The sequence below is a fragment of the Trachypithecus francoisi genome, unplaced genomic scaffold, assembly GCF_009764315.1.
Source record: "Trachypithecus francoisi isolate TF-2019V2 unplaced genomic scaffold, Tfra_2.0 Lachesis_group21, whole genome shotgun sequence".
Taxonomy (NCBI): Eukaryota; Metazoa; Chordata; class Mammalia; order Primates; family Cercopithecidae; genus Trachypithecus; species Trachypithecus francoisi.
Genome location: NW_022681467.1, coordinates 40,853,187 through 40,865,346, shown reverse-complemented (window position 1 = coordinate 40,865,346; position 12,160 = coordinate 40,853,187). Strand labels below are relative to the sequence as shown.

At 38.7% G+C, this 12,160-nt stretch overlaps 1 protein-coding gene across 4 annotated transcripts; it reads right to left on the bottom strand.

Annotated features, from left to right (window-relative positions):
• Positions 1-7,459: 7,459 nt before the first annotated feature.
• On the bottom strand, positions 7,460-11,640 carry LOC117068823 (semenogelin-2-like). Of its 4 annotated transcripts, XM_033186529.1 has the most exons (4): positions 11,550-11,640; positions 9,857-11,307; positions 8,511-9,316; positions 7,460-7,626 (listed from the first exon to the last, which is right to left on the bottom strand). In XM_033186529.1, exons 1-3 carry the CDS (start codon positions 11,623-11,625, stop codon positions 8,555-8,557), a joined length of 2,289 nt encoding a protein of 762 aa, XP_033042420.1. In that variant the 5' UTR covers positions 11,626-11,640; the 3' UTR covers positions 7,460-7,626; positions 8,511-8,554. The 4 variants fall into 4 exon arrangements, with proteins under 4 accessions (XP_033042420.1, XP_033042421.1, XP_033042422.1 ...); XM_033186530.1 differs by lacking the exon at positions 7,460-7,626 and having other exon boundaries at positions 8,555-9,136; XM_033186531.1 differs by lacking the exon at positions 7,460-7,626 and having other exon boundaries at positions 8,555-8,841; positions 9,907-11,307.
• Positions 11,641-12,160: the final 520 nt, after the last annotated feature.

Below are 12,160 nucleotides of genomic sequence, written 5' to 3'. Positions count from 1 at the left end.
TTAGCATTCACTGAAGGAGAGAAGGATTTCCTCTTTCTGCCTTCAAAATCTTCATCCCTAGGAAATTATCACAAATTTACCCATGTGCCAACTCTTTTAAAAAGCTTTTTTTCTTAAAACATACATTTATCTCATCTAACTCAGAGTGTGGTCTGTGTGGCCAATGCTATCCCAGAGGCAATTATTTTATGTGTATAAATGTAATTGGTACAAGTGCAGTTTTGTTAATGGATATATTATATAGTGCTGAAGTCTGGTGTTTTAGTGAAACCATCACTTGAATAATGTACACTGTACTTATTAAGTAATTCTTCATGCCTCTGTCATCCACCCTCTCACCCTTCGAAGTCATCAGTATCTATTATAGCACACTCTATGTCCATGTGTAGACATTATTTAGTTACCACTTATAAGTGAGAACATGCGGTTTTTGACTTTCTGTTTCTGAGTTCTTTCACTGAAAATAATGACCTCCAGTTCTATCCATGTTGCTGTAAAGAACATGATTTCATTCTGGGGAAGCTTTTTGACCTCATAGCTACTTCAGACGCAAGACTAACTAGAGCTAAAAAGGGCATGACCAAAAAACAAAAAATGAAAACGTAGGAAATGAGGTGTCCAGTGTGCCTTGAAACTCTTTGTGTTACTTTTGGGAATTTAAAAGGCTATATCCATGTGTAGCATTGTATGTTTTCCCCAGTGCTGTGAACATGCTCAGGAAAGGCCTAAGAATGCCCTAATAGTTACCTCTGGCTGAATTCCATGCTCTGTGTGCGTAGGAAGTGAAGTCCAAAGTAGAGTTGTAAACTACTTGCTGCAACAATGAATATATGCCTCATCATATACACACACAACCCCTTGGAAAAGTCCAGGTGAATTACATAATTTAAGAACATTGCTGTCCACTCATTACCCGACTAGTAAGCTAACAAACAAAGACTTTAGTGGCTGCACATGACATGTAACGTAAGCTTCACAAAATTAGTCCAAGAAGGTTACCAAGTGAGTAATCAGCAATGAAAACCTCACAAACAAATGGTGAAGAGATAATCTGTTTCCAAAGCTGCAAATTATATTAGGTAAAAAGTCCAGTTTTATTCAAAAAATTATGAGACATGCAAAGAAACAGGAAATATTGCCCATACACAGAAAACAGGGGAAACAATAAATAAAAATATTCCTTTAAGTCTGGGCACAGTGGCTCACGCCTGTAATCCCAGCACTTTGGGAGGCCAAGGCAGGCGGATCACGAGGTCAGGAGATCGAGACCATCCTGGCTAACATGGTGAATCCTGTCTCTACTAAAAACACAAACAAGTATCCGGGCATGGTGGCATGTGCCTGTAGTCCCAGCTAGTCGGGAGGCTGAGGCAAGAGAATGGCTTGAACCCGGGAGGCAGAGCTTGCAGTGAGCCAAGATCGTGCCACTGCACTCCAGCCTGGGCGACAATGCAAGATTCTGTGTAAAAAAAAAAAAAAAAAGTTCCTCTAGGAGCCCCAGACAATGGCCTAGTGGACAAAGACATCAGCTAGTATACTCAACGAACTAAAGGAAATCATGGACACAAAGACTAAAGAAAAGTATGAAAATCATATCTCACAATATTGAAATAATTCAAGATAAGTGATGAAGTTGTAAAGTACAGTCGCTGAAATAGAAATTCACCAGAGGGGCTCACCAGCAGGTAGGAATGGACAGAAGAAAAACCCGACATAAGTATAGATCAGTCGAGATTATACACTCTGAGGAACAGTAAAAAAAAAAAAAGAAAGAAAAAAAAGAAAAAAATGAACAGAGTTTCAAAGACTTATGGAGCATAATCTAGTGTAAAAACGTATGCATAATGGGGATTTCAGAAGAAAGAGAGAATGGCACAGGACATTTGACGATATAATGGCAAAAAACATTTTGATTTTGCTTAACACTATTAATCTCCACATCTAAGAAGCTCAGTGAATGCCAAGTAAGAAAAAATCTAAGAGATCCACACCTAGACAATTTATAATCAAAATATCAATGACAAAGATGACTAATCAATAAGTTTAGCAGATTATTTCTCATGAAAACCATTCAAGCCAGAAGATAGTGAGAGAACATGCCAAAAGTGGTGAAAGAAATATTTGTCCAGCAAGAATTCTGTATCGTGGCAAATCTATCTTTAAAGTCAGGGAAAAATTAAGATACTCCCAGATATATAAATACTTCAAGTTCATCACCATTAGACTTGCCATACATAAAATACTCATTGACCTGATGGTATATAAAGAAAAGCCTTAAGAATACATACTACCCCAAAATATTATTAGAGTTAATAAATGAATTCAGGAAGGTGGAAGACATAATGTCAATGTATTACACATATAAAATTGCGTGTGCATTATGAAAAAACCCATTTACAATAGCCTCAGAAGAATGAAATACATAGTAGTTCACTTAAGCAAAAAAATGGCAACACCTGTACACTGAAAAACAACAAATCATTGTTCAGAAACATTAAAAAAAAAAAAAGACAGAGAGAGTCATTCCATGTTTGTGAATCGAAGACTTGATATTACTAGGCTGGCTATTTCCATATTTGATCTATAAATTGAATAGAATTCTTATAAAATTCCAGATGACTTTTTGCAGAAATTGACATGTTAACCCTAAAATTCATGTGTAAATACAAGACACCCAGAATAGCCATCACAATCTTGGAAAAGGCTGAAAATTTGGAGGACTCACACCTCCCTATTTCAACACCTACAACAAAGCTACAGTATCAGGGCAGTGTGGTAGTAGCATAAGGATAGACACATACATCTAAGGAATAGATAATAAACCATTACATTGTAAGCTCACTTATCTTCATCAAGGGTAGTAAAATCATTCAGTGGGGAAAGTCTCACCTTATCAGCAACACATCCTAGGAAAACTGGATATCCACATGCAAAAGAATACAGTTGGAACCTTACATAACACCACATACAAAAAATGGACTCAAAATTTAAGAAAACCTAAATATACCAGCTAAAATTATAAAACACTTTGAAGCAAAACATAGGCATATATCTTTGTGATCTGGTAATCAACAACAGTTTCTTAGACACGCCACTAAACACACAAGTAAGAAAAAAAGTAGATACAATGACAGATGAAAGTTAAAAACTTGTGAGTCAGAAGACACTAACACGAAAATGAAAGGACAGCCCACAGAATGGGAGAACACATTTGCAAATTCTATATCTGATAAGGGCCTAGTATTCAAAACATAAAAAGAATTCCTGATGCCAACAATAAAAAGATAAAATTTATGAATAAAAATCGAGCGATGGATATTAAGAGACATTTTTCCAAAAGAAAACAAATGGCCAATAAGAAATGAAATGATGGCTGGGTGCAGCGACTCACGCCTGTAATCACCAAAGTGTAAGCACTTTGGGAGGCCAAGGCAGGTGGATCACCTGAGGTCAGGCGTTCAAGACCACCCTGGCCAACATAGTGAAACCCTGTCTCCACAAAAATACAAAAGAATTAGCTGGGCATGATGGCAGGTGCCAGTAATCTCAGCTACTCTGGAGGCTGAAGCAGGAGAATCGCTTGAACCCGGGAGGCGGAGGTTGCAGTGAGCCGAGATCGTGCCATTGCACTCCAGCCAGAATGACAGAGCAAGATTCTGTCTCAAAAAAAAAAGAAAAGAAAAAAGAAATGATGTGCGATTTCATTAGTCCTCAGGAAAAATACAAATCAAAACCACAACATGATACCACTTCACATCTTTTGCAATAACTATAATCTTAAAAAACACACAATAGCAAGTGTTGACGAGGATGTGGAGAAACAGCAACATTCAGACATTGCTGGTGGGACTATAAAATGGTAGAGTCATTGTAGAAAACAGTGTGTCAGTTTCTTCAACAGTTAAACAGTGTTGCCATGTGACCCCAAAATTCCGCTTCCATGATAATACCAAAGAGAACTGAAAATGTATTCACACAAAAATTTGCACATGAATGTCCATAGCAGCATTATCAATAATTAGTAAAAACAAGATCATCTTGGAAGAAAGGAACCTTGATCTGTACCTTGCATGGAATGCAAATATTAATCAATTGGAACCATAAACCTTAACATAGATGCTAAACCTATGCAGCTTCTAGGGAAAGATATCACAAATAACATTTTTGCAGGCTTGGAAAGGGCAAAAGTTCTTAGACACAGTAGTATTCAATTTAAAAGGGAAAATAGATATATTTGATTCTGTCACACTTTAAAACTTCCACTCTTCTGAATACACCATCATTAAGAAAATGAAAAAGAAAAAAAAAAAACCCAAACCACACACTGGGAGAAAATTTCACTCCTAGGTATTTACCACAGATAATTAAAAATACACGTTATTGTGTCTTGTACAGGGATTTATGTGATATCTTAATTCACTATCGCTCAATTGGGAACACCAAATGTTCACCTATCAGCAGATAAATGGAAGAACAAATATGGAGACTCAAACAATGTAATATTATTCAACAATAAAAAGAATGAACTGCTGATACATACAAAAACAGTGAATCTCAAACACTGAATAACAGTCAGACACAAAAGGTAATGTTATCATATGATTTCATTATGTAAGGATTAAAAACAAGCAAGTTATTAGTTTCTATGTCAGTATAAGATTTGCCCCTGAAGGGCTTCCAGTGAATTTGAAAGGGGCATAAGGCAAGATGAATGTTCTATATGCTCATCTAGGTGTTGGGCAACCACATGTATGTGTTTGTCAATCTCATTCAAACAGATATATAAGATCTGTGCATTTCTTTATATGAATTTTACCTCTATTTCAAAGAACATATAAGAAAAGATTGTTTTGTTATTATTATTTCCAAATTTGTTGTCATTCTGGCACTTTTCCCTGAGCACTTTGGCTGTGATCATCTCACTGAACACATCTAAGCATCTTTATGAGATGATTATTATATCCCCTCATTAAGAGGCAGGAGGTCAGTATCAGACATCTTGTGGCCCAAGACTATGCAAGTAGTGGGAACCAAAGTTCATGCAAATTGTACCATAGCACACAGCATTTATGACTCTGACTCTTTTGCTTGTTTACATGTCAGTTTATGTTTCCCTCCTCCATGCAATAAGCAACATGTCAGGGAAACTGTTTAATGTATTTCTGTCCATACATAGAGGAGAGAATCTGTTCAGCAGACTGTAGCAGGTAATTCTAGCTTCCCGGATGCTAAGGCCCCTAAGCCCATCATAACCTCTCCTTTCTAACTGCTGGGCTGGGAAAATAAAGCAGGTGACTGAGCACAAGGTCTCTATTCTCTTGGAAAGGTAGCAGTGAAGAGAGACAGAGTTCTCATGCCACTATGACAAAGTCTCTAATCACACACCTACAGGTGACATGAAGACATTAAGACCTGAGGGAGACTCTTTCTTTCTCTTTCTTTCTCTCTCTCTTTCTCTTTCTTTCTTTCTTTCTTTCTTTCTTTCTTTCTTTCTTTCTCTTTCTCTTTCTTTCTCTTTCTTTCTTCTCTCTCCTTTCTTTCCTTTCTTTCTTTCTCTTTCTTTTCTTCTTTCTCCTTCCTTCCTTCCTTCCTTCCTTCCTTCCTTCCTTCCTTCCTTCCTTCCTCCCTCCCTCCCTCCCTTCCTCCCACTCCTTCTCTCTCTCTTTCTCTCTTTCTTTCTTTCATTCTGTCTTTTTCTTTCTTCTTTCTCTTTCTTCCATCAGGAAACAGTACTTTTATTGTACATATGAGACAAACAAAACAACAACAAATGCTTTGCCAGAGTCATACAGCCAAAGAAGTAGAACTAAAAGGAAAATTTATGGTAAGCAATTGCTAATTCTCTACAATTTCTTCTTCACTAAGCTATTGCAGCACAGGGGCCATTCAGCTGTGTATGCGTGTGCTGCATGTGTGTGAGAAGTGGAGATGGGTACCTGTGGGCCCACAGCACACCCATATACATATTTCTTGGCTGATCTATACTAATCCTTAACAATGAAATACTTGGTAGATTTTATGACTTAATACACACATAACTGGATGCCTGGCTGTGGTGATGGACAAACATAGCTACACCTACTCTTTTGGCTCTTTTGATGAAGTTGACCCTCTGACTTTCAAACTGTTGGCTAGCTTAGGGAATGATTCACTTCTCCTGGAAGATGTCGTGGCTCTTAATAAACTTATGGCTCCTTGGTTGTTGGTATGTGGGGCCCAGGCTAACCCAACTCTGGGCCTATATGATCCATGATTTTGAGGGTGGGCAACAGTGCCAGTATCTGCTCCAAGTAGGCCTGTGTGGTTCTGAAGCATTCATGTCCATCTGACCTATTCTGGCCCTACCAAATTTACTGCAGCAATGGGCCGCATTAGACATCATCTTTAAGATCTTACTGACCTCCTTTCTTTCTTTTTCCTTCCTTTCTTCTTTTCTTCCTTCCTTCCTTTTCTTCCTTCCTTCCTTCCCTCTTTCCTTTCTTTTCCTTCCTTCCTTCCCTCTTCTTCTTTCTTCTTTCCTCTCTTTCCTTTCTTTCTTTCTTTCTTTCTTCCTTCCTTCCTTCCTTCTTTCTTTCTTTCTTCTTTCTTTCTTCTTTCTTTCTTCCTTCTTCCTTCCTTCCTCCTCTTTCTTTCTTTCTCTTTCTTTCTTTCTTTTGTCTACAATATTGAGTCACTAAGTACTATGAAGATTGCTGTGTCAAACTTTTCCATGTTGCAGATGTGGGACTTAAGCTTGCAGGAAAGAACAGATTTAGGTAAAGATATACAGCTTGTTGTGGCAGACTTGGAACTAGAATCCAAATCTCTTATTCTTAGTCTTGTGATTTTCTCACTCCCCTATGTTGGCCTCTTCTCCTGGAGGTTTAGCTTTCTCTGGAAACTTTTTTAAAATAGAGGGGTAAAAGACAGTAGAGGCAGCAGAATTTCCATTATGAAGACACCATCTGCCTCAATATTTCTTTGACTGGTGCTCTGGTCTTTCCATCCACAGGTGACATTTTAACCCACTTGCTGTTACTGAAGTTGTGCAGATTTAACATATTACCTTTGGTGTAATTGCATCTCAATAGATGCTGTAGGGGTAAGACATTCTTAAGCTAAGTGAAGGGATGTGCTACTGTGGAATTGATCACCAGCAGATCAGGGACTTTCCCAGGGCCTGTTGCAAAACATTTCTTCTTGTCTTTCTTGGATATTTTTAGTTCCTGGGGTCTGATTAGTATCAGGGTCATGACAGCCTTTAGTGTTGGCCTCTGGTAGACATGTGACTGGCAGACTAACAGCACCCTATTTTTAGTGTTGGTTTCTATCAATACATCTAGAAATGTGGCTTTGATTACTATTCTCCCTAGTGCTTCAAAAATATCCCTTTATTTTCTTTCAAAACCATTTATATTAGAAATGCCCTCAACCCCTTGAGTGACTAGGAATCCAGAGAAAACAGGAGTCAAAAGCAGATGAAGCAGAAAATGATCTCTTTATTGGAAGTTTGAAGGGGCTTCAGGTTGAGAAAGCCTAATTCAAGGAAGCATGGGCAGGTGGTGTCATCCATGGACCAAGAATCTGAAACTACATGGGAGTGTGCGTCTCAGAAACATCACAGAATTCACTGAGGTCAAGTGATACCTAGAGAGAAAGAAGAGAATCAATGATGTGAGTATAGTAAAAAGTGAAGGGTGGGGATGGTAGCTGGGCCCCCTGTCCCCTTCACCTCCAATTGTACCAGCCCTCTATTACTAGGATACCAGGTCATTAGTTGCCAGCCGAGGCCACTATTTCTGCTGCTTGCCCTCTCTTCAAGTGCAGTGTTACTTATTGCAAAGAGGCAGGGAAGCACTATTACCCGGCTCAGGGCTTCAATTTTCTTCTCCTGATGTTGCAAACATCCAACTGGCCCATGAGATCCCTCACCATCTCTTGTGTCTCCCTTTCCATCTCCTCTTTCACAACATGAACAGGGATCTTTCTACTTATCTCTTTCCTGCATTCTGAGAGGGAGGACTGCTAGTCTTTGGGCTTGTGGTCTCTGAAGGAGCATAGATGAAACCTAACAGGGATACAAGAACATCCATTGGTGGGCAGAAAGAAAATATTAACTGCTGTAATCCTTTACACTATATAGGAAATAAATTGAGGTTTACTAACCTAAAGTATAAGAACTGACAAGAGTATACCATAAACTTATAAATACGCATATGTAGTCAGCACAGGTTCAAAAAAACCTTTAGCAGGTAGGCATATACAAAAAAAAATTATTGAAAAATATTCAATTAAGGATAGGAATTCTAGGACCTCATGATAGGCCAAACATCCTTCTGTGCCACTACCAGACCCTTTCCTCACCAGGGAATTGTGAGGCTCATCTTCCTACCACTTGTTATACAGCACTTCTATTGGTGTGAACAAGGGTTATCAATCCTACAAAAGTTCTGGAGAGTCCCCAACAATTCTAAACATTGGGAGAGGTATCTCTCCTATTTGCTAAAAAAAAAAAAAAAAAAAAAAATTACCTTAATATTGATCCATCCTTTCACATGGTTACTGAATGGTAGGTTTATGTAGATAATGGGTTTCTGTCATAGTTATGACGTTGTACTGAATGACGATCACTGTCATCTTCATGCTCTATAATTACAACATTCAGTACCCCATGAGATCCATGTTGGTGCCTGACTTTTTGTTCATGACTGAGTAGGTCTTGTTCTCTATTTGTAGATTGGCCAGACTCTCCTTTTGCATTTTCACCACGCCATGACTGTTGCTTAGGATTTGGTGCCTGGATTTGAGATTTGCCTGCTACTAGGTTTTCAGTTTGGCTATGAATACTGCTTTGGGATACACCTTTCTGAACACCATTTTCTCCATAGTGGAGTCGTCTCTCTTCTGTACTTGAAGATTGGTATGATATTTTATTTGCCTTTTGGCTATGCTCTTGCTCTTGACTGGGAATAGTTATCTGTTTTTGAGACTTGCCACGTGCTTTCTTTTCAGTTTGCCTGTAAATACTGCTTTGGGATACATCTTTCTGAACACCATTTTCTCCGTAATGGAGTCGTCTTTCTTCTGTACTTGACGATTGGTATGATATTTTATTTGCCTTTTGGCTATGCTCTTGCTCTTGACTGGGAATAGTTATCTGTTTTTGAGACTTGCCACGTGCTTTCTCTTCGGTTTGGCTGTAAGTACGGCTTTGGGATACATCTTTCTGAACACCATTTTCTCCATAGTGGAGTCGTCTTTCTTCTGTACTTGAAGATTGGTATGATATTTTATTTGCCTTTTGGCTATGCTCTTGCTCTTGACTGGGAATTGTTATCTGTTTTTGAGACTTGCCACGTGCTTTCTCTTCAGTTTGACTACAAATACTGCTTTGGGATACATCTTTCTGAACACCATTTTCTCCATAGTGGAGTCGTCTTTCTTCTGTACTTGAAGATTGGTATGATATTTTATTTGCCTTTTGGCTATGCTCTTGCTCTTGACTGGGAATTGTTATCTGTTTTTGAGACTTGCCACGTGCTTTCTCTTCGGTTTGGCTGTAAATACGGCTTTGGGATACATCTTTCTGAACACCATTTTCTCCGTAGTGGAGTTGTCTTTCTTCTGTACTTGAAGATTGGTATGATATTTTATTTGCCTTTTGGCTATGCTCTTGCTCTTGACTGGGAATTGTTATCTGTTTTTGAGACTTGCCACGTGCTTTCTCTTCAGTTTGCCTATAAATACTGCTTTGGGATACATCTTTCTGAGCACCATTTTCTCCATAGTGGAGTCGTCTTTCTTCAGTACTTGAAGATTGGTATGATATTTTATTTGCCTTTTGGCTATGCTCTTCCTCTTGACTGGGAATTGTTACCTGTTTTTGAGACTTGCCACGTGCTTTCTCTTCAGTTTGGTTATAGATACTGCTTTGGGATACATCTTTCTGAACACCATTTTCTCCATAGTGGAGTCGTCTCTCTTCTGTACTTGAAGATTGGTATGATATTTTATTTGTCTTTTGGCTATGCTCTTCCTCTTGACTGGGAATTGTTATCTGTTTTTGAGACTTGCCACGTGCTTTCTCTTCAGTTTGCCTATAAATACTGCTTTGGGATACATCTTTCTGAGCATCATTTTCTCCATAGTGGAGTCGTCTTTCTTCAGTACTTGAAGATTGGTATGATATTTTATTTGCCTTTTGGCTATGCTCTTGCTCTTGACTGGGAATTGTTACCTGTTTTTGAGACTTGCCACGTGCTTTCTCTTCAGTTTGGCTATAGATACTGCTTTGGGATACATCTTTCTGAACACCATTTTCTCCATAGTGGAGTCGTTTCTCTTCTGTACTTGAAGATTGGTATGATATTTTATTTGTCTTTTGGCTATGCTCTTGCTCTTGACTGGGAATTGTTATCTGTTTTTGAGACTTGCCACGTGCTTTCTCTTCAGTTTGCCTATAAATACGGCCTTGGGATACATCTTTCTGAACACCATTTTCTCCATAGTGGAGTCGTCTTTCTTCTGTACTTGAAGGTTGGTATGATATTTTATGTGCCTTCCGGCCATGCTCTTGATCTTGATTGAGATTTTTTGTCTGGTGTTGATTCTTGTTATATACTAGGAGCTCACCTTGGGTAGTAAAAATGTCTTTGGATCCATGTTGGAGTCTGTGTTGATGTGCAGGACGGAGTGAAGTTTGTAGTTTACTTGAATGTTCCTCTCTCACTTCAACCACATTTTGGTAATGCCCTTTATTTCGAAGAGAATTTTGAGTCTCACGTTGTTGTTTGTTAGCTACTAGCTCTTCAGTTTGGAGAACATAACTGCTTTGGGATCCACCTTGTGTTCTACCTTTTTGTGCACCAGAGGCTGAAGCTTGTTCTTTACTTAGTCCACGAACCCGTAGCCTTTCTTCTGTGTTTGAATATTGGCTGGATAGTCCCTTTCCAGATGGGCTATTCCCCTGATCTTGAGAAGGATTTTGTGTCCCATGATGAACTTGGCCTCCTTTATGATGTATGACTATCAGATGAAAATGACCTTTTGGTTTAGCACGGTCTCTGCCTTCTTGTTTGTAATTGAGCAGTTCTTGACTTCCACGTAGATGTTGTTCTGATTTTGTCGTTTTATGTTGGGCATTCAAATCATATTGCTGACTTTTTTGGGTCCGGTCATGATCATTGGCGTCTACATGATATGTGTGTTGAATAGAAAAACTGCCTTTGGATTCAGTATGTTGTTTGTCTTTTTGTCCAGAATAGTACTGGCCCTTTTGTCTATGTGGAAATTGGGAAGATCCACTTGGTAACTGGCCTTTTGATCCACCTGGTAATTGATAATAGAAGTGTATGCTTTCATTATCTCCAAAGCTCCCTGGCAACTCTTACCTCCCACCTTTTCCCAACAAATTATTGATGTTTCTAGAAAAGCTGAAGCTTTGGGTGGAGAAAATCAATGATTTCAACAAGAAGAATCTGTGCCTAAACAGGTTACTGTTTGCACCCCAAATAATCGTCGAGGCCATTCTTTCTAAGCAGCTTTCCCCAAGGCTTACCCTCTCCACTCACCTTTTTGTCCCATCACAGCTGCTTGCTTCTCCAAGATGAGGAGCAGGGAAAGTACGAAGATGATGTTGGGCTTCATCTTGCTTGGAAAGCCTTGTCTGAGAGCTGAGTGGACCTTGTCATTTATATCTTCCTTGAGTGAATGTGCCATGGGTGGAGCTTAAATTACAAAAGGCACTGCCTTTTCTTAGCTTATCAGTAAATGCCAACTTCCTCACCCCTGCTGAGTGTGGGACAAAGTCAATGTCCCCAGCAACGTAATGTCAAAGGCATTTTCCTTCTTCTGGAAGCCTCAGCAAATTTTTATCAGTCCTTGTAGATCATCATGCCAGATCATTTGCATTTTACGGAATTTTAGACGAAAGTAGGAAAGAGATTAGCTTCAGGCTACAAAAGTAATTGGTTTCTGAGAATGCCTCTATATTCTAAATATGAGTTTGCCTTCATGATGTAATAAATTAAATATTCTATTTTAGATAGAACTCCATACTTCCTTTTGTTTTAAAAAGGATCTTGAGACACGTTCTATTTTACCTAAGAGTGAGCAATCATAGAAGACCAATGACATAGAAGATAATGAAACATTATGGAATCCAAAGAAAGAAATTTTAAAC